The following is a 23,418-nucleotide window of genomic DNA, read 5'->3' on the forward strand; positions in this document are numbered from 1 at the left end:
TTTTCAACTATATATTAAATTCAGGAAATTGTTGAATAAAAATGGCAACGGACAAATATGCCCCTGCTACTTTTTCCTAAAAAACCAACAGCCCAACTCTTTATTCTTCACCAAAATTCCCGAAGATTCGCTCTCTCTCTCAGCAATCTCTCTCTTCATATTTTACTCTTTTCTTGGTCATTTTTCGATCTGAGACCATGCTTGCGCTCCTCTTTTTTTCCTCTACAATCTCTGTACCTGCATGCCTGGATTGGTTCGATTTTTTAAAGACCCATTTTGGGTTTGGTACGATTTATTTTGAGTTTTAAAGCTCAATTTTTGACGAGTAATATTTGATTAAACCGAATCTGGACATTAAAGGTAAAACCCGTGATTGGAAGCCCAAAAAAACGGAAACCTCCGGGTCGAACCACGCCGGTGAGGAACTCTGATGAACCAGAGGCGACAATAATGCTACGTTGAGCCCGAAATTATAAAGTTAATTCGTTTAAAATTGAGATTCGTGGTGCATGTTTCGATTGTCAATTTTCCTGATTTCCGAAATATGGTTCTTGCATTTATGATTTGAGTTTATCGGAATAGTTAATATATGTTTGTTTGGCTTGTTAATAATTTTGTTAAAATTTCGATGCATGTAAAGTTTTATCATTTTTCAGATTATTTAGTTCGATTTAGTTCGAGTTATGGATTTTAGTTTAGCTTTCAGAATAGTTGATACATAATTGTGTGATGATGCGTTTGAATAATAAAAGATGTTGATTTTCGGATTCTTGTGAAATCGTTTTCCTGAAAGTTGGTTGTAGTTTTGGAAATTTTGTTTAGACTAAGTATGGAAGTATGAGTATAGTTGATTGCGTGTGAATTGGTGTATGATTGATGGGTTAAGTGTATAAACAAACGAGTCATGGTGAATTTTATGTACAACTATAAGTATAAAAGTGAGTCTAATGTCTTATTGTGTTTGTAATGTAACTTATATTGGTTTTCTTGTAAATAAGTTGATTATAAATATAGATTCATCTAAAGCAAAAATTGTAGTAATAGACTCGTAAAGAAATTGTTAAGTGATATATGTATTACATGATAATTACAAGATGATTATATTCTTGTCTGATTATATGATAGAAAGAGACTGATAAAGATATGAGAAAAAGTGAATAAGTAGGAGGTTAAGTGTTACTTGATTATGTGCTTATTTGATTACGTGGTAGAATAATCTGGATAAAGGTACATATATAAGTGATGATAATATGATTATATGTATACTTGGACAACGTCGTTAAAGTTATGTGTATGGACAAGTTGATCTGTTAACGCGAAAGGGGTAGATTAAGTTAGACATTCAGAGTAGAAAAGGAAAGAAAGTTCTAGCTGGCAGTAACTCAAACCTTGTGAAAAAGGAAAGTTTTGTGAGACAAGTAACTCTGACCTTTTTACTTGTCATTCTATAACAGATAATTGGTTATGAAAAGCATTGATAGAGTAAACGATCTTGTTAACACTGTTGTTAAATCTTTCTAATAAACGTTGATATTAGTCCATTTCATTTCAATTACGTATCCCTACTCTTGTTAATATTTTTCTATCCATACGAATCTATGAACCTATAAAATTGGACGAAACTTCTCATTCGATATCTTGTTAACCTAGATTCCTGTAATAGTAAACTTGAACCTTGTTGACATTTCATTCCTTGAAACCACTTTATCTAATAGCCTTGTGAACACGTATGACTGATACTTGATCATTTCCCAACTTACCCTCTTTTAATTTTGCTTGCTTATTCACTTGAATTCTTGAATTGAATCTAAGAATGATTTTCTACTTGAAAGAGTCCGAATGATTTCAAAGGCTGGTAATGGTACTATATTCCAATATAAAGGTTTTCAATGATTTCCTAAAGGAGTGGATAGAGACATAAGAGACTAGCGGGTCTAGTCCAGTAGCAAAAAAGGCTAGCGGGGCTAGTCCAGCATTAGAGGCTAAAATAATGCCATAAGGTACCAATATGACCGGATGGAGGTTAGTACGGGCTGATCACCCGTATTATAACAAAAGATGGATAATCCAATCAAGGGTTCTATATTGTTAATAATGAAAGTAAACGAGTTTTATTGTACGATAAGCACTATTTATTTCATTGTGATTTGAAACTGATTTAGATTGATTAAACTTTTTAAAGTTGTGAAAGAACTTATTTGTGAACCTGTTATTCCATTTTGAATATCTGATATACAAGTTATAAGTGAAGTTCTTAAAGTTATGAGAAAACTTATTTGAGAACCCTGTCAATTGATTTTGACATTTGATATACAAAGCTTAAATCTTCATTGCCTTGAAACCCTCTCTTGAAGCTTTCCTAGATATCGTTATAATACCGTCACCTTGTTTATTGAGAATAAAAAGCCTTTAGTATTTTGACAATTAGAATTGTTTATTACTTACTTGCTGAGCCGTTTAGCTCATTTATTTATGTTGATCTAACCATGGTCGTTAAGCAAAAAGATGGCGAGATTTAGGTGTTCAGCTCGGGTAGAAGCTTTGTGAGAAGATCGATTATAGTCTTTTGGACTTTCAGATACAGTTGGGTTATCTGGCACCAAGTCGGAATTGTAAACTTTAAAATTTTAAATATTGTAAAAAATTTAAATTATTGGTTGGTAGTTGTATCTTGTTTCATACATTATCATGTATCGATCCTTGTAGCTTTTCGGAGTTTTTATTTCATTAAATGTCGCATTGTATATTATATAAGGTGTCGTGGGTCCTGAATCTTAACCCCGATTTAAGGGCGTCACAATAACTACACCTCATGAAAAATTTGACAAACTATAACGATCAGATGAAAATATGAATTGGCATATTTCTCGAAGAAATTGATAGATGAGCGACCAAAATATTGATATATATATTTTTAATGACTGTTTTAAATCTTCATTTGTTAATGGCACCCAATAATTAAAGTTAGAGATTTTTTCGAGATATTATTCTTTCCGTTCCATTCTTTTTGTCCATAATTAAAAAATCACATTTCATTCAATTATTTCCAAAAAACTAATAATTACTAAATAATTGTATTGATAAATCAATAGAATTAAATAAGTAATATTTAATAACCATTTTACATTATGACATAGATTGGATTCTGCAACCCCAAGAAACCATTACTAAAGGACAAAAAAGCGTTGCTAAAGGCCAAAAAAAAGGCTATTGCGACTCTTTTTCGGGGTTGCAATTTTAGGCGTTGCAATAGAGTTTTTTGCAACCCCGGGGACACCCTATTGCAACCCTTGGTTATCCGTTACAGAAACATGTTATTGCAACACCAATGGGGTTGCAATAGGACTTGAAAAAGTGTTACAACAGGTTTTGGGCTATCAGTATAATATTTGCGGGCCCCACATGTGGGCCCCACCAGTGGGCCCACTGGTGGGGCCCACATGTGGGGTATTGATGCAACCCTTTTGTGACGTTATTTTAATGTTTTTTGCAACATTTTTAATGTTTTTTACAACATTTTACACTGATTATTAGCAACACTATAAAGACTTATTGCAACGCTTTTACAAAAAAAAATGCAAGGAACTGTTTGTAAATTGGCATGCCCATAAATAAGACCATAGTCTTAAAACCAACACAATCAACCAATCCACCAACCATAACATTAGTTATCACAAATAAACACATACTACCATCCCACATTACATGTTCATCTCATAAATTCCAAATAATATAATACAAACTGAATTTACAAAAATAAATAATCTTGAACTATCAATTCTAGTTGCAGGGTCATACGCCGCATTTAATAGCTTCTTGTGGACAATAACATCTTTTGCTCTCTCAATATTCACGTCTAGCGCATACCTGCAATCAAAATTCATCACATTCTACGCAATACTATTACAAAAAAGCTAATTAAAGAAATGATAAGTTTATAAAAGATTAAGTAAAAGGTTTTACATCAGGGGTCAGTGCTTTGCATAATTTTTCACCTCCAGAGAAAACAAATTGAATAACACTAAACTGTTGTTTTATCAATTTAATAGTGCCTGATAACACCAAACTGTTTTTATACTATAACTCTGTATAGTAACAGCCACTGGAGGTGCAGATTTTTCCATCATGGTAGCCATAAATCACAAGACTTGAGCAGTTGATCACCTGTTGAACCTCTTTTTATGGTAATTCTAAGTGATATACTTAATGGGATTATGATAATCAAAGCACAAATAGAAATTTCGATTCTTGAATAATTGTGTCCAACAGAAATTCAGGAGGCAATAAATAAGGCCTCTAATGGTGAATGAGTATACCAGAAACTTGGTTTATAATATAATTTAAACTTCACTGAACAAAAGCATGTCAAATATCACAGCACAAATGGCAAATGTAGATACTGGTATATCAGAATACAATACTGTTGACAAGTGGCAAGTAGAGAACTCAAAGCCATCATTTTCATTTATGGAGTAGCAGATCTCCCCTACCAAAGAGAAAGAAAAATAATCTTATAAGCAATTAGAATCTCGTGTAATTATTTTGAATTCCTGTCACCTTTTGTATAGTTTTCTTTCTAATGTTTTTTTCCATTACATAAAAACAAAAACATATATACATATAGTTGATCTAAAATCATAAGTTAATGCAGTCAAAAGTAAGTGAAGAAAACCATAATAGTATCATTCAATGAGTAGTGTCTGTAACATCAATGCTTTCCGTACCCTTCAACTCTATAAACGAACACAAATATCAGAAGTAATGATATAAAAATGTAAATATAAGATAATAGAATCTGAAACCTGGAAGTGCAGGCATAGCGCAAGAGGCAACAGGCTTAGGAGACTTCTCGACCTCAACGAGACAAATAGAGGGGGGGGGGGAATTCTAAAGATCATGTTAATTACTTGTAACGGTAAAGCCTAACATTCAATCCAGATGAGAGTGATAATAACCTCTCATACAATAACAAGAAAAAATCAACAGCCTTTCAAATAAGGCCTGATATCAAATCAAATGCAATTAGCATAGCAGAATGTTAAAGGTTTTTACACAAAAGTTTGTATATTACATTTCCAAGAAAATAGTACTAGCATATTAAGGGTAGAAATTTTTAGGGGGGAAGAAAATCTACAGTGTTTTCACCACCATAGGTGGTCAAGTAAAGTAAATAGATGAATGAATAAGAGTAAAGTTAGCATGATACAAACATAAAAAACAGTAGTCACATGTGAAAAAATAATTGAAATGGTCGTAGATGCTGGAATAATAATTCATTATAGAAGTGAATATATACTGTGATAATTTATGATAACAAGATTAAGTTAAATGAAGTTCTCAATAGCTCGAGCATCCGAAAGATGCAACAGAAATATAACATACATATTGCTGGTTACTTGAAACCTTTTTGGTAGTTGTCACCTCTTGAGATTGTTTCATTGGCACCTGCATAACATTTTAAAGGAAATACATATAAGAGGCAGAACCTGGCATAAGATAACAAGCTAAGGAATATAAAAACACGAGATCCTTACATATATGGTATAGCTTCCCTGATAACTGCGTGCTTCAGTTCCCTGGTAATTGTGTGTTGCAAAGGTACATGATGTTGTAGCATACTGATTGGTGTTTTTCTGGCTTGAGTTCATACGTGATGCAGAAACAGAATTTGAAATAAAGGGGGCACTGTAGCTGTATGCATGGTTTGGAGAAGGAAAACAACTGTAGTTGGGAGTATAAAGAGATGGGGTAAGGAGTGCAAAACAACCTTGCCAATTCTTTTTCCGTTCTTCTCTATACCGAGCAGCAGTCACATGGAGACATGTTCTTTCCACAATAGTTCCTTGAAAATAAACAAATTCAATTTAATAGATAAATAAAGCACATATTGAATAAGCATTGTCCAGAAAAGTGTTAAGAATATAAATAATATCATTTAGTGAATCCAGAGCCATCTTCGCTTCTTCCACAGTAGAGAAGTTTACAAAGCCAAATCCCTTAATAAACCCATTATAATGACGCTTCACTCTTGCTAAAGTCACCTTCCCGTAAGCACCAAAGATATGCTCTAATTTTATTTTGTCGATGGATATGTTGAGATTCTTTACAAATAGATTTGAGGCCTTCAATTTCTGTGTGTGGTAGTTGAGCAACTCTTTGTTAGCATATACTAACTGATCTTTCCTTTCAGCTTTCCTCTGAGCCTTCCCTACATACAGCTTATTTGATCTTGTTCACAACAGAAAGAAGCATATAACTTTTTAGATTCATTGATGAGTCTGTAATGCATACAAAGATAAAAGTTGAAAGTGTGCTTACCAATGATTGCACTATTCAGAGCCTCCATGGCCTTCTTACCATCTTCATGTAAATTGAATCCAACAAACCCAAATCCTTTTGATACTCCAACACTATCCTTCATGATGACCACACTGAAGATGTTCCCATATTCTGAAAACCTTTCACGGAGGACATCCTCTGTAACATCTTCACTAAGATACTTCACATATAGAGATTGTAAAATTTGATTCTTCACATGCATTCTCCCTCTCACTCTTCTATATAAACTTGGACACATATCTATACATATAAAAGTTAATGATCATGTAGACATTTAGATTAGCAGACACCTAATACAATTTATAGTTTTTACTATAAAATGAAAGGAGAGGACCTGTATGGAACATGTATGGTAGGGAAGTGTGAAACATGTAACAAAACATCAAAGAAGCAACTACAGTTGAAACTGAATACATATATATAATGAGTAGGGGAAATTACATGATGTAGTTGAACCTAACGTTACAGATGAAACATTACTAAATAACATAAGAAACAGTGCAAAAATTCAGAAAGAGTAGGGGGGGCTTACAACTGCTTTCCCTCAAGAAAAGATTGATGCAGAGCAGATATAGCATAAAGGGCAGAGTCCTCAGAATCAAATTACACGAATCCAAAGCCCTTACTTTTGCCATTTTCCTCAGCCACCTTGCAAGAAAGTATAGTTCCATATTTGGAGAAAATGGTGTGCAAGCGAGCATTGGTAATTGAAGAGCCAAGATTCTTGACATAGAGATTAGCAACACCATTCTTTTGTTCAAGAGGATCTCTCTGGCTCCACATGATCCTCATAGACTTTCCCTTCAACGTGTAGTAATTGAGGGCTTCTAGAGCTTCTGAAGCTGATCCGAACATACAAACGCGAAATGGACAATTCATCAATTCATCTTGTGCATACCACCAACATGTTTTTTTAAAAAAAGTGGAATTATCACCTTCTTAGTTCCTTATCAAATACTCCATAAATTTCAGATAAAAATAATATTAGAAAAGCATTAAACGAACACAAACAACACAAGTAATGATATAAAAATGTAAATATAAGATAAGAGAATCTGAAACCTGGAAGTGCAGGCATAGCGCAAGAGGTAACAGGCTTTGAAAACTTCTCGACCTCAACGAGACAAAGAGAAGGGGGCTATTCCTTAAAATCGAAACAAATCAAGGTTAACCCATTGATTCTGAACCAAAACCAAGCTTAAACCCTAAAGTCTTGAAGAACACTCTTCAATTGAAACCCCGAAAGAAAACCCAAATTAGTGAAAGCCTAACCCCAAAATTTTGAACCTATTTTTTAGAGAGTGGAAATTGAAACCTTATTTAGCCCCAATCGAAACCCTAAGTAACCCCAAACAAAATCCCCAAACTTTGAAGCCCGAAATCTTCTGATGAAAACCCTAATTTTGAGACAAGACATAGAGAGGCGGTTTCTTGAGTGCGAGGGTGTGTGTTTAAGTGTGAGTATCCAAGCCCATTCCGGTTTTTGTCAAAATTTCAAAGCATGCGGTTTTACCGCTTCCCAATTTTCAACTCCCACCTCAACATTTCTTTATTTTAATTAATTATTTCTTTTTTTCTATTCTTAAATAATGTTTTTAACATTTAATTATGAATAATAAATAAATTCAACTAAATATATTGTTAATCAATCCACTAATGACTTGATAAGTTTTTAAACTTTCAATTACACTAATATTATTTTTTTGAAAAATAAATAATATATGTATTTCAAATATAACTACACTAATTAATATTGTTTTCAATATTTCTTTATAAAAAGTGAAGAAATTCAAAAATATAAAAATATTGTATATAAATCCACTAGTGACTTGTTAAGTTTTATAAAGTGTTCAATTTATAATTATAATATTTTATATCACTGCACTAATATTACTAACTTCTAAAAATAATTAAAATATATATTTCAATTATTATTTCATTTTTATTTAAAAAATTACTAATTAGTTAAATTCAATACAATCATCTTTAATTATATATGTCATTTTGGTAACACATTTTGACTCTACCGCAACATCAAAAAAGAAGGTTGCGGTAGACATTGGTTTTGAAGGCTACTATTACACTTTTGTTTGCAACCCCAATGTGAAGGTTGCAGAATCCAATCTATGGCGTAGTGTTACCTGAATATGGACAATAATCTTGGGACACAAAAATGGAAAGTGGACAAAAATATTTACTTTCTATCTTGAAAGTCAACATTTCATTTAATTTAAGATTGAAAATATTTTCGGTAAAAAAATAAATTGAAATTATTTCAAAATTCATTTTATGATGTATATATTTAGGGGGAAAATGAGGCACACTCTATAACATAATCCTTCCTTTATCTATATAATACACCAACATAGACATAAAAATTGTGAGATATTTTAATAATGAGTTGAAATGCCATATTTTCCCCTAAATAAAATATTTATTAAAAAGATTTGTTGTTGTTTGGAATCAATCCCTAGTCATTAAATTACTTTACACTATATTATACCACCAAACCACTCAACATTGTTATTAATCATACATATATTATTAAGTCTATTTGTGTGTATTAAAAAAGTAAATATTTAATTATATATATAGAGATTAACTAAAAAAATGTATTCATCCTTTTCTTTTTACATTTGTACATTAGTAATGTATTATATAGTTATATAGTATAAATTAGTAATGTATGGTATAATAGTAAACTTATATATTTTTAAATCATTCAACTTGGTGATATGGTATTAGTAGTAAATATTTTCTATATATTGATAATTGTAATATGTTAACTAGATATTTATTATTATTCAATAAATTCAAATGTGATAATCTTAAATTTATATGAAAAAAATAATTAGTGGATACATACATACAATAAAAAATAAATATTAAAATTATATTGTTAAAAAGTAAATGTAATTTAATTTGTAGAGAATGAAATGTTAAATTTTAGCCATTTGGTCAAACTGACCCTAAAAGGTGAGAAAAGTTATCAATTATGAGGTAGAAGTGCTATAAAGTGTACCGAAAGTATAAATATTTTTAGTTTTTATTAGGACTAATGTATTTAAACTTATTTTGAATTCAACATCATAATGTCAGTTAATTTTGAAAAATATTCAATATTTGACCATTTTTCATAAATGGTTTCAGAGACTTATCGAACTAAAATGTTTTTTTTTACTCTCGAATTTAATATGTTTGTTTATTGGTTTGATGATGATATTATCTCAATGAAATTGCGTGTTTCCCGCATTTTACATTTACATAATTTAATTAGTGCATAAGATACTTTTATAATTTCAAGCCAATCAATATTGTAGATCAAGCTTGTTAGATTGTTTGTGGGTGAGTTGTGAAGAACTTGGCCCTGTTATTAACAAATAATCAGGACTTGGTAGGTAAAAGTACGAGCTTAGTACTCCACCAACTTTTTCTCAATATTTTATTTCATTAGAATAATATGCATTCTTATCAAATTCTAAATTATGTGTATGTGATATTTTTAATAATGATAAATTGTAAAATAATGAAGTTTTAAAATTATAATTCATTTCATTCGAAATTAGAATATTTTCTTTATTTTTTATAATTATAAAAAAATGCTAATGCTTAGTTTAATTTGAAAAAGATATTGACATTTAACGATTTGACAAGATTATTCATTTATCGAGGTTCTACTATATATTTTATTCAGAAATTTGTGAATAAAATATTCAACCCCGCATAATTATTTGATTTGATACAAAATTATTTCATGTTGTAAAAGATTAAATCACACTATTTGTCATGAAAAATTACCAAATTATACTTAAATCATATTTCTGGAAAGATTAGGTATCAGAAAATTTGAAAATTACTTTAATATTTAAAATTACAATACGTGAATAAAACTTGTAAATTTACGCAATTTTATGACTTGATTTATTGCCTTTTAAATAATTTAATGAAAAATGATTAAATTAGTCACATAGATTATTGTATGAATTCTTTCATAGAAAAATAAAATTATTATAATCCTAAACTAATATTTATGACAATTTAAACGAATTTAGAATTTTTTATTTGAAAATATAATACATATAATTATTATTTTAGTGTAAGAAAAAAGTTAAAATCATTCACGAACAAGACTAAAAAATGTTTTAAATAACTCTATATTAGTCCTTAAAGTAGAACACACCATATATATACATCATGCATAAACTATAAATATACATACACGGTGTTCATGTACTTAACAACATAGTATTGATATTTTAACAGAAGAACGTCTAAGTTGGAATGAAATTTTATGGATTCATACGAGACAAGTTTCAATCACTTTACACTCATATATATCAGAACTACACAAATTATGATTGATATCAACCATCTTTAACTCAAGATCACAAACAACCAAAAAAATTATCATCATCAGAATCATCAAAGCCTAGACAATGATTGAGAATAAGTTGTTTTCTCTAACATATTTCTTACACTTCTTTTAAATTATTACAGACTATACACTTTATTTTTTAAAAACACTACAAGAAAAAGGTCAATATGCAATGGCTCAAAACTGATGTCTAAAATGTTAAAAATTGATGTCTTTGTGGGAGTAGTAAAAGTCCCTGTTTTTCACATGTGAAAGACAATATAATACATTATTTCTGGATAAATAACTAACATATTAGACATACCAAGATATCATTTAGTAACCGATGTGAAAAACAAGAAATGATGTCAATTGGCCCTACAACAATGCTTTTGTAAATAGAATAGATGTCTTGTGCATACAACAAAATATCAGTTATTATCTGATGTAAAAAACTCATATTACCAACAAAGAAATCGATGTAATATCATAAAAATATGTATAGGTATGTTTGTGTTTTCTGCGTGTTGAGAGAAAAAAAAAGATGATAAAAGAGATTTGAGAATGAGAGATAGACGGGGGAGAATTTGGAAAATATCGGGAAGGAGAACAAATATTTGGTATAGGGAAAATATTTTTATCAAAATGGGGGGAATCATCAGCGTTCTTTAAGGTTATTTAAAAAGTAATTTAGACATTGGTTTTGTTTACAACTGATGTATAAAACCTCCTTTAACATTATTTCCTAATTTAATGATGTTAAAATTATCTTTAACATTCGTTGTTTTTACAACTATATATATTAGATGATGTCTATTGACTATTTTCTTGTAGTGCAAAACCTACACAAACTGGAAACTCAAAAATTATACATAAATTATATGCAAATTATACACCTAGTAATCCAAAATCTAGCTAAATAATGACCCGTACATCGCATTAGTTATTATGCTAGTTGTAATAATGGTTTAAGTACTCATATTATTTTTATCCTAGCCATATATTTCTATATATACATTATTTTTTTTCTTCTACATAAACTTAGTATATACATCATCGAGAAATAGGTAAATATGTGGTTATATCATTTTTTTTCCATAGAGTAAACAGCCGTACTCGATTCATAAAATTAAAGGGCATATTTAATTGTACATGAGCTACATATATAGCTAGAAGATTTAAGATTAAATAAAACTTATTATAATTTAGAATCTAGATTCATTGAACATCTCCTAAAGGATGATATAAAAATTTCCTTATGCAAAATTTAGATTATTAAATATGTTCACAGCTCATTTACAATCTGAAGAAATGAAGAAGTAAGGTTTCAAATTAGTTTTCGCAAACTCAATACCGTGTTCAATAACTTTCCGTTCAGTAATGAGTGGATTCATAGACACTTCGACATTTGCGGGCATCTATATTTACATGTCCTTTATTAAACTACTAATGGGAAATCAAAAACAATATTCGCTATATTATTAAGAGTTGTTTCAACTTTTAATTTCATCGAACCTTCATGTGGAGGAAACCTAGAATCGCATGAAACCAATATTCCACATATTTATGACAAAAACGAACAAAAAATTGTCCAAGGGGTTAAGGAATTACTTTTCGAGAATATGATTAATCATAAAAAGGAATTCATTGATTAAATTACTTCCAAATAAAATATCTAATTTTATATGCAAAATATTAATTTTACAAAAAATTCCACCATTTTGTAGTAGTTGCCATTTTAACTTTCTACATCCTGTGTGGTCGAAGGAGAAACTCTCAGTGTAATAAGTACTATGGTATAATATATAAGAGCATCTCCAAAATACTTCTGACTCATTATTAAAATTTATTTATATAATATGACTAATAATAAGTTGTTATATAGATTGTTGTGTATACTTCAACAATGACCTTTATATTTGCCTATTATTTATAATTTAATAATATTTTGAACTTCAGTATAATATATAGGTTTTTGAAAGAATTGGAGGTGATGGATATCAATTAATAAAATAAAGTTAAGAGTCATGGATGTGATCTTAGAATTAAATTAAGCAGAGATAATTAGAGGCTTTTAAACCATCCCTGAAAATTTTAAATAACCTCTAAGAGTCTCTTGTAACTCAAATTGTTTTCATCTCATAATCTTTCAGTTTAAGAATTTGCGTGTGAAAATTCTACATAGCCTCTAAGAGTCTATTGTAACTAAAATTATTTTCATCTCTTAATCTTTTAATTTAAGAGTTTGCGTAAAGAGTGTCTTAGAGGTTCTCTGATCAGTTTGTCTTTTACGATATAGAGATCCGACTTGAATACCTTTATTAATGTTAGGATTAGAGGAAAGTGTACTTTGTGTACTCGTATTTTTGGTATCTAATTGTTATATTTTGAATTTTTATGTGTATATATTATTTGGACAAAAAAGAAAAAGACTGATTTTGGAGTCCAGAAATGTATCGAACAAGAACCCGTTTAAGTTTGAGTTATTTTTTTACCCAAAATATTAGGCTATATAGAATAATTCATAGATCCATTCTAGTCTAAAAAATAATTGTCCCTATTCAAGTTATTGCACATCAATGATAATCAATATTATTTGTATATGATAAATCACTCATAATCTCATAATTTCAGTATTATATTTGTAACTTAAATATATATTATTATTTTCGTAAGAGATATTGGTCAAAGAAAGACAAAATCCCGACATCTCCCACTTGTCGTCTTTGTTGACAAATACTTTGCGTGACTCACACATTTCACGGAGTATGTAAATCTAAAACAATTGCTCCCATTATCCATCCAGAAAACCAATATGTTCAACTTATATTTCTCCCATGATATATTACTATATAGATACCTCTGAATACACTCATGAATTTTACTTTCCCAACTTCATTTCCGCCAAAATAAATAGTTGTTCCGAAAGTGGATTCTTATTATTAATATCACTTTCGATACTTACGACATACTTTTTCAAGTACTTGATCACGATATTCAGCAGTGGGTTAATAGAAAAGAAGGTGTCGCCCCACGAATGGCATATTTTATTTACAGCCTCTCACTAGGCTCGATACGAATTGCTTAATTTTTTACTTGTAAAATTAACCAAATATTCCAAGTGAAATGAATCGATTAAATAGTACGTACATCAAACTTCTAGATGCTTACACATATAAGTTGATTAATTTTTCATTAGAGCCAACAAGGTAATTAACGGAATGAAATTCTGCAGCCAATAAGCATTTACTCAAAAATTTAATAATTCAAACTCGTTGGATTTCAGAAAAAATTATGCTAAACTCTACAAAGTCCGTGAGATAAAAAAATTCTCATTTACTCTGTCCTCCCTCTTAAATATCATAGCTGGTGGGACTTAAACCAGTCTATTTGGTGGAAAAACCTAAATCCTTTTACTTGTTTTCTTTGATTTGATTCCTTCAATAATCTTCCTCTTAGGGGAAGGATTTCTATCCTTTTGATTAGGTTTGGTTTGTTTTCCAAGATCTACACCATTAGGGCTTTTGGTTGGATTTTTTTCTTCGATTCAAATAGGGCTTATTGGATTTGAGAGTTAACCGCCCATCTTGTGGTTATGAATGTCAGATCTAAGTTTTTTTTAAAATTTTCATTTGTTTTGATTTATTTTTTTTCAATTTTTGGCTTGTATTTTAAGGTTGTTTTCTCTTCTCGGTGAGAGGTTTGTTTTTTGCTTCTTGATTGTAAGCGGGGGTCTTGATTTAGTGACAATATTTTGTATAAAATCATAGTTCTGATTGATAGCTCAAACAATAGCTCCGTCAGGCATGATGAATAGTACCAATAGTTCAACGAGAATGCATGAAGTGGGTACTTGTATTTGCATATACATTTTCTTCAAAATATCGGCCCACAAGGGTTGGCTCAGTTGGTTAAAGATGGGATAAATATCCTCTTGGTCACAGGTTCGAATCTCATGGGAGTAGAGTTTATGATTATGACTCCTGAGCCAAAGCCTATCACTTAAATACGGTTTACCTTGGTTCACGTAGTTTGTAATCTATTGTGTGAGCCCGTGGGGTTTATCTTGTGTGCACCCAAAGGGTAGTGACTGCGAGTTCCCTACGATAAAAAAAATATCGTTTGACTGTCATTTCATGAGAACATGTGTTTATAATTTACTGTTTATTCGACTTGATCATTGGTGTATGCCTTTTTATTATTAAATTAATATTGTTAAGGCAATTCCATAAAATCAGCACATCACTTAAATCACAGCAACAATTAAGTCTGTTCTTATTTGAATTCAAATATAGCTTTAGTTTAGGGTCTGTTTTGATTCTGTAATTACACTAGTTTATTTCACATGTAATAGAACCTGTAATAGTGCCCGTAATTATTCATGTAATCTGCTATATATTGTACAAACTATACATCAATGAAATATAAGGAAATACAATTTCTACATGGTATCAGAGCCTAGGTCTAGGATCATCTCTCCCTCTCTCTCTACCTAACTCCCTCCCCCATCATCTTTTTACTTTTCTATCATGGCTTCTGTATTTTCTTCACATGTTTCTTTCCCTTCCCAAAACATGACTCAATTCACAAAACTCACTACGATAAATTTCTTAATTTGGATGAGTCAAATCAAGCCCTACCGTTATGGTCACCCGGCGGGAGCTCTCCCATGCCTATGGCGCGCCCTAAGCATTCGTAGGAGCCTTCAAAGGACTCCAACCCTTTTCAGGGCGCTCTCTATGAAGAAAAGAGGGCCTCCGGGAGCCCGTCATCCCGAAAAATATATTGAAAACATCGTTCTGTAGTCTTGAGGGTTGTCTTTTTAGCGGAGCATTCGTTAAACATTTAGTTTGTGCTTTGGGAGCCCTGTCTCTCCATTCGACTGGTTGTCCTTGTCGGGAGACTTTGGGGTTATCTCACACTTTGTACTTATACGCCTTGGATCACTTGTCCTGTAGTCTGGTGGGTTATCCTGATCGGGGGGGGGGGCAAGGATGAACTTGAGCATTTGAGGTAAGTCATTTCTATACATGCGGTTAAAATTGACGAAAATAGCAGTAACGGATGGGAAATCCACTGGCCGGGCAGTTTCCGTATCCGTGAAGTTCCGAAATCGTAACTGAGTCTTGGGCCTTTATGACTAGGCTACATCACTGGGCACTCCTAAAACAAATCAATATTCGAATTATAATAGAAAGTTGGTTCGACAACTCCTATTGGGCCACAGAATGAGAAGCCAAGTCCATCTAGGTTTCTTGTTCTCTAAGAAATGCGTAATGCTTGATCCTCTATAAAAGGAGGTACGTAGGCACACTGTAAGGGATTCAAAGTGAGAGCTCAATACGCCACCAATAAATACCCTTACAATCTCAGCTCTGATTCATTAGAATCACCATATTCCAATGACTTTCACGGCGAAGGACCACCGCTGCAGATCTTGATTCTGGCCGTGAACCTCAAATCTTTGTTAACTAAATTCCTCCGTTAAAAATTCGAATGGAAAAATTACATTGTCAATAACTTATAAATGACCTATATTAGAAAATGCCCAATCAAATAGTAATTTCATTTTTTACTTTTCAGTTATTGCTTTTAACAACTTTAAGTAATGAGCAGATATTTTAATTTTATCCAAACAGGCTCTAAAAATGATTGTATAAAAGGAAGCGATTGTGTAATTGGAATATATTTCTTTGGGATATTTTCATTTTCGAATGTTTTAGGGTATACTAAGGGCACGTGCTAAAAATCAGTGTTTGATAAGGTTTTAAAATTTTATTGGTGGAGAGCTTATTAATAATGATGGACTCCTCTGCATGCACAAAAATCTTCAACAATAAAATTTTTATTCCTAACTTATATACATTTGATTGAATCAATTAAACTGTCATGATTCCCCTTAAGTGCTTAAGATAAAGCAATCATTCAATTTAAATATTATGTTAGACTTTTGGATATTCCTCTATTTTGATTTAAGAGTGCTTTATTTCTATTATGTAATTCTAGAATATTAATTCTCTTTTATATCTCGTGTTATACTCTTTACGAATATGTGATTCAATTAATGAAATTATCCTTTAATGTCAAAAAAACAACTACTCCCTTCGTCCATGCATGTTCTTTACATTGGGGGACGTGGATCATCAGGCATTTTGAAACTTTCGTAAAGTATGGTTACCTAAATAATTTTGAATATTTTTTCTTTTAAATAAAAATATAATGTTCATATATTTTTACAGAAAAGGAAAATTTTAAAATAAATTATAGAATATGCTTAAAAAATTATCAAAATACCTATTTTTAGAGGTTCTTTTTCCCAAAATACGCATTCTAAAATGAGGTGCCACAAAATAACCAAAAAAATACTCCACCATCGGTGGAGTATCAGGAAGATACGCCACTTTCAGTTACACCACTTCCAGTGGATTATTAGGGTGATACCCCTCTGTTAGTGCAGTATCATTACTAATACCCCTCTGTCAATGATGTATTAGTCCTGGTACTTCTTTTCTAGTGGAGTAAGCATTATATAGTTTTTTTAAAAAAATAAAAATACTTATTCAATATTTTATTCTTTAAACGTGTACCTTATTTTATAAATTTTAATATATTATATTTTAACAATTCTGCAAATGGGGTTTAGAAATATTTAAAAAAATAAATATAAGTATAATTAATTTAGGATTTTGGGCGCCCTACAGCCTAAATATAACTAATGTGTGTACCTAATTTAATAATTTAATAATTTAGATGATACTCCACTGACGAAAAAATATCTCACATATTACTCCGCTGACAAAGGAGTATCAAATATGATATTATCCACTAACAAAGGAGTGTTGTCATTGATACTTCTATGCTAGTGGTATAACGACTCGCGTATTTTTGTATTATTTAAATGTGTAATTATGGAATTATTAAATAAATAAAATATGTGTATGGATTTTGTCAGCCGTTTGTTATTTTATTATTAGTTATGCGTGGTTAGTGGTTAACGAGGATTATTTATATAATTGTTTGTTGAGCTGTATTGTCTCGTTGTTACTTTTAAAGTGGATTTAATGCTAATTTATTTGCATAAATATTTGAAATGTCTCTAAAATTGTTTTTATGGTTTTATAATTACAATAATTATTTTTGGAATATTATAAAATATAGAAATCAATATTTCATTAATCATTTATCCCTATATGATTTTCTGATTGCATTTATTTATAAAATCTGTATTTAATTCCAGAATTCTTCACAAATATGAAACTCATATTTATTTAAGTTTGGAATATTCCGAGAATTTTATAATTATTTTGGGAATTTTTGGGATTTATTTCACCCGCACGTCGTTTCGTTTAATTGTTAAAAGCATGTATAAATTTTGTTTCAGAAATTATTTTAAAATTTTGAAAATTATATTTTTATTTACTTCGGGATATTTTTAACATTTTAAGACTATTTTCGTGATTTTCTGAATTTGTTTTTAGTGCAACTTAGTTCGTTAATTGGGAATTGGGGGTATGTGGTGCGTTTAAGAAATACATATAAAGTTCTAAAAATTTTATTTTATTAACTTTTTAATATTCCAGAAATTTTAAAATCATTTTGGAATTGTTTTGATGGAATGTAATGCGTGACATATATCATAATAGCTTCTTTTCGGTGTTAGAATTTAGAAATACGGTGATAAAATCAGATAAGGATATTCATCTTTATCCCCTGTTCCTATTTTCTTTTCATCCGGCTATTCCCTCCCCTTTTTCCATCGACCTCCAGTCTCTCACTTTCACAGTTCTCTCTCTCTCTCTCATATGCCTCTCTCAAATTTTTTTCTCAACTCTCTTGACCCTGTGGTCTGTGTAGCTGCACACGAGTGTTGTGTGGCGAGTGTTGGTGTGTGTGTGCGCATACTGTATGTATACCGTGTGTGTGCGCATCGTGTGTATGTTCGTGTGGGTGCGTTTGTGTTGTGTGGATTCCGGCGAGTGGGTTTTCCAGCTATATTTTTTCAGATGTTGGCATGATTGTTAATGCTGTGATGCTGCTGTTTGTTTTTCCTGATGTAATTTGGGATTGTACCTTTTTACTTTGCAGGGAGTGATTTGATTAATTTTCGTGAAATAAAATAAATTTTGTGCAGAATAATAATAATAATAATAATAATAATAATAATAATAATAATAATAATAATAATAATAATCGGTGGGATTCGCGTAGGATGTCCGGTAATTGGAAATATGTGAATTTTACCGCCTTCGGCGATGAGCCTCGGCGAGCCAACAGAGGATTATGATGAATATTTATGAGTCTTACGAATAATAAATATATAAAATGAGAATAATAATAATTTATTGGTTTGAATCGGTGGTTGGGATTTGTGAAGTTGGATTTCAACTTTTATATCGGTTGGATTATGATTGTGGATTATTGTGGTTGTTGTTGTGTATTGACGTCGAATTGCTTTGACGGGATAGTCCGATAAATAAAGGAAGTGTTTCCCGATTTCCGGGAATCAAACTACGGAAATACGAGAGCGTATCCGGTAATTATCAGGACGTCGAGCGAATATATATATATATATTAAATGAAACTTGATTGTACGTTATGGTGAAATATTTTGCCGAAATAATAACCCTAATTTCGTAAAATGATGAGTATACGTATTTTCTGAAAACGAACACCAAACCGATTTTCGAGAATATGGACCATAATTGCTACGTGTGATATAATAATATGTATAAGTATGAGTCAAGATTTGATATCACATGGGTAGATTTGTTAGTGAGGATATGTCAAGCATAACTAGTTGTCTAATATAAAATAGTTCGACTTTGTTGGCTCTAATCGAAAGGCCTGAAAGTTGACGATGGACTAAACTTAACCTAGTGATCAGTCGACAAGCGCAGCGAGGTTCCAAGTGAAGAATCTGAGCGTTGAAGTCGGATCCAGGATAGTCTTCTAATTAGGTGATAAGCCCGAATGTCGGAGTCGATCCAAAGTCAGTCAGTGATAGTTGTAAAGCTCTGCAAGGCAAGTACCCCTGACCATTCTTTTATGGTTCAGTATATGTGAATAGCTAATGTTTTATTCTCGTAAAGGAACGGAAACGTTTTAAGTTACGTATCTCATGTAGTTATAAATTATTGTTTTTAAAATCTGTTTTGGGGAAAAGTAACTTTGAAAGGTATCTATCTCGAATGAAATGATTTATGAACTAGATTTTTTATGTGTGCTGTTAAAATGAATGGTTTTGAAATGAGATAGGTACAAGTGATTTTGAAAACTGGATAAAACGATCAGATATGGGATACATAGGGGCCAGAGTAGGCCTATTGAGTTGGCTTAAGAGGCTAATTCAGTTGCGCGTAATTTATAACCGATTTGTCCAGCAGGTAAGAGACCTAGCTAGTCTCTGAGTTCCGGAATAGGTTTATGGGATGGCAGATGGAGCTGTCTGGTGTTGATAGCCTGATCAGCTATCTTCATATATCAACTACGTATCTGATTTCGCTTTGTGGTTCCCGTAACAGAAAGTGATTTATACAGTGGATTTGAAAAATGAAGATATCATGCTAGAGTTAGACTCTGGTATTTGTACACAACACACTACTTAGGCTATTGTTTTTTAGAGCATGCTTATTTTAAATATCCAGTTTATGAATGTTTACCATGTTTTGCAAATGAGTTATAATTTCTGTTCCAATCACTGTTTTATCATAAATTGCTTTACTTGTTATTTATATAGTGGTACTGTTGAGCAATTGGTTGCTCACCCTTGCATAATATTTTATATATGTATTGCAGATGCCTAGGAGATTCTTCTGTGGTAGGCACGACAGAGCTCCAGTCCATTCAGTGTCAGGCTCCTCTGAGGTAGTTGTGGTCAGACCAGATGTGGTCTGTTGAGTTGCTGTATTAAGTTAGTTGCGTCAGGATTGTTTGGATAAGTTGATTTTGTAATGATTGTAACCTAAATCATACTTAAACCTGGAAAAGGTCTTGGTAAAGGGGTCGTAGTTATGTATTATACATAAGTTGGATTATATTATGTTTGTTATTATTGTTGGTTGTGATATCAACTTTTGACCCCGGGGTTGAGGCCGTCACAAGTGGATTATCAAGTTGTTACTCCACTGAAAATGGAGTATCTGATGGGTATTTTCGGCAGTTTAAAATTCTGGTGGGTATTTTGGGGAATGGTTATTTAAATATTATTATTTAGGGCTTTCACACACTATGCTTTATAGTAGTATTGAAATACGTGTCAAGCATGAAAAAAAGTATGTAAAAAATGAGTTGGACAGAGGAAGTAATAGTATCTTATCTGTTTGTAAGTTTTTTCAAGAACAAATAACTAAAAATAATAATACAAGACAAAGATGTAATAATGATTGGATTGATAAGCCATGGTTACGGACTTTACCAAATATGTACACTGTAGTTAGCAATTGCTCACTATAATCTTTCTTTTCAAACCTTAATGCAAAGAACACTATTATAATAAATAAATGAGAATATACATTTACATTTATATTTTAATATCAAATTAATCAATTAAACAATATACGATTCTTTTTCTCATATGCTAGCTTATAGTTTCCATCCCAATACGCGCATCTCAATAATTCTGACATGTCTTTCTATTCTATGAATGATTCGAAATTTTGAACAAAATCTCTAAGACTTGACAAACAAATATTAAACATTTTTAATTTTGAAGCTCAAATTTTCAGACACTCTGATAATAGTCTCTTATAAATAATACATCATAGTACTCTAACTAGTGACTCTAGTAGGCCGTGGTCTGAAGAGAACAAAAACTTATATATATTCTAGTTTACATATTTAATCTTAATTAACATAAATCACTGACTAAAAAAATGTATAAAGTAATGATTATTTTAATTTTTAGAAGTAAAGATTAGAAAAAATATCAAGTAAACATATTTATTTTAACATTGAACCAAATATATAATAACCTCGATGTCATGACACGTAATTTCAATCAATATTACTACATGAGAGAAAGTGTTCAGGGTGTTATGAATTGGGTGGAGTGGCTAGATAATAGAATTGGGCCCGTTAGTATTGGGTCAGTTATGTTAGATTTATATTTTGTCTAGAACATAATTTGGCTCATAGATATGCGGCCCACTATTTCACTATATAAACATTGGTTCTTTTGCCCTCTTCCAAGTTCTACCTCAGTTTCGATGTCGATTCCAAATATCACAAAGATTTGAGCAAATCCTTAATTCATATGCCTGGTGATAATTGTAATAAGGAGAAAAGGTTGCGGCTAAATCTTGGATGTGGCAATGAATGTGAGTTTTTGGTCACGAAATTGAGAATTAATGAGGAAGATGGTTCTATAGGTGTAGGTAAGTCCCATGTGAAGAAAACCCTGGGCCAAGGTATTGTCCCGCTTACTTTTACGTACACACATATATGTGCACATACAAGTCGGGGATCTTTTGAGAAAATAAACTCTTCATTCTTTGGAATGAGGGTAAGTCTGCGTACATTATACCCTCGCGAGACACTGTCCTAGACGATATATACTGGGTACTGGTTGATTGATTGATTAATAGTTTGGCTTATAGGATTAGTTTGACCGCTAAGACAATGAGTTTCCTTAAGTGTTTATATATTGTTTACAGTGCTATGAATTGGGGCGGTGGCTAGAGAATAGTATTGTATAAATAGTATTGGACCAGTTCAGTTAGATATATGTTTTTCTAGAATACAGGGCTTAAAAGATTACCTGGACAGCTAAGATAATGAATAGACTTAGCAGTTTACTTTTTTTTTTCTTTGTTTGGGGAAAATCGATAAGAATTTTTTTGTTAGTTTTTTTCTATGTTTTAGTCTTTTGCATTTAAGCTTTGAAATTTCTCAACTAATATCTTAAAAGTAACTGTAACAACCGGGACTTTTGCAAATTATAAAAATATAAATTATGGGGTTTATGTGCAAATTACGTGAAATAGTACATGAATATTTATAAATAAATAATTCTAGTTTGACGAGTCAATATAAGATTTGAGTTATGGTATGTGACTGATGATCTAGTCGGAATGATAATTGGGCCGTTAGTTGAGACGCGACCTATAAAAGGCGATTACACAAAAAGTGGATTTGATGATATCATTGAAAAAGAGAATTAAGTGGATTATACAGAAATATATGATTTGAAAATTCTTATATGATCCTATGATTATTTGAATAAATATATGTAAAGTCGTATCATTATTTGAATTATTGGTTGTTTGATAAATGTGAAAAGTAGTTATGAATAGAGTTTAATTAATTTTTTTTGCAGATATGAGATTTGATTGATTGGTATATGTGAATATATGTTATTTGACCCCTACGTGATTTAATTTGTGATTGTGGAATTTTTAAGTATTTTTAAACAGTTTATAAAGTGGAAAATAAGGTCTATTTAACCTTCAAACATTTTTATAAAATCATCGGAGTATGATTGATTCTTGAAACTTATTTTATTATCTATAGAATAACATTAGAGACTTTTTAAAAATAAGAGTTGGATTTTAATTTAATGTTTTGATATTTTAATATGAATTTGTGAAATATATTTCTATTTCGTGCATTACCTTGCAAATTTCATATAAAATAAACTGTTCACTCAAATAATATTTTGAAAATTCTGAGAGATAGATATTTTCATGATCTTTAATTTAACACTTGATTTTATATCTAAATTAATCTTT

General features: G+C 31.1%; 1 protein-coding gene across 2 annotated transcripts; it reads right to left on the reverse strand.

The window, feature by feature from the left end:
• Positions 1-3,615: 3,615 nt before the first annotated feature.
• On the reverse strand, positions 3,616-7,777 carry LOC141661651 (polyadenylate-binding protein 2-like). Of its 2 annotated transcripts, none has more exons than XM_074468660.1 (6): positions 7,402-7,777; positions 6,872-7,181; positions 6,319-6,579; positions 5,535-6,228; positions 5,383-5,445; positions 3,616-3,867 (listed from the first exon to the last, which is right to left on the reverse strand). In XM_074468660.1, exons 2-4 carry the CDS (start codon positions 7,086-7,088, stop codon positions 6,209-6,211), a joined length of 498 nt encoding a protein of 165 aa, XP_074324761.1. In that variant the 5' UTR covers positions 7,089-7,181; positions 7,402-7,777; the 3' UTR covers positions 3,616-3,867; positions 5,383-5,445; positions 5,535-6,208. The 2 variants fall into 2 exon arrangements, with proteins under 2 accessions (XP_074324761.1, XP_074324762.1); XM_074468661.1 differs by having other exon boundaries at positions 6,872-7,285.
• Positions 7,778-23,418: the final 15,641 nt, after the last annotated feature.

The sequence above is a fragment of the Apium graveolens genome, chromosome 5 (genome assembly GCF_009905375.1).
Source record: "Apium graveolens cultivar Ventura chromosome 5, ASM990537v1, whole genome shotgun sequence".
NCBI lineage: Eukaryota > Viridiplantae > Streptophyta > Magnoliopsida > Apiales > Apiaceae > Apium > Apium graveolens.

Bases quoted from the DNA above. Each gene is read 5' to 3' on its own strand.
- LOC141661651 (XM_074468660.1), bottom strand. From the start codon at position 7,088: ATGGTGTTGCTAATCTCTATGTCAAGAATCTTGGCTCTTCAATTACCA. The intron at 6,580-6,871 runs GTAAGCCCCCCC...TTATATGTATAG, and splicing joins TTTCTTGAGGGAAAGCAGTT to ATATGTGTCCAAGTTTATAT. The intron at 6,229-6,318 runs GTAAGCACACTT...GTTGTGAACAAG, and splicing joins TCTGAATAGTGCAATCATTG to ATCAAATAAGCTGTATGTAG.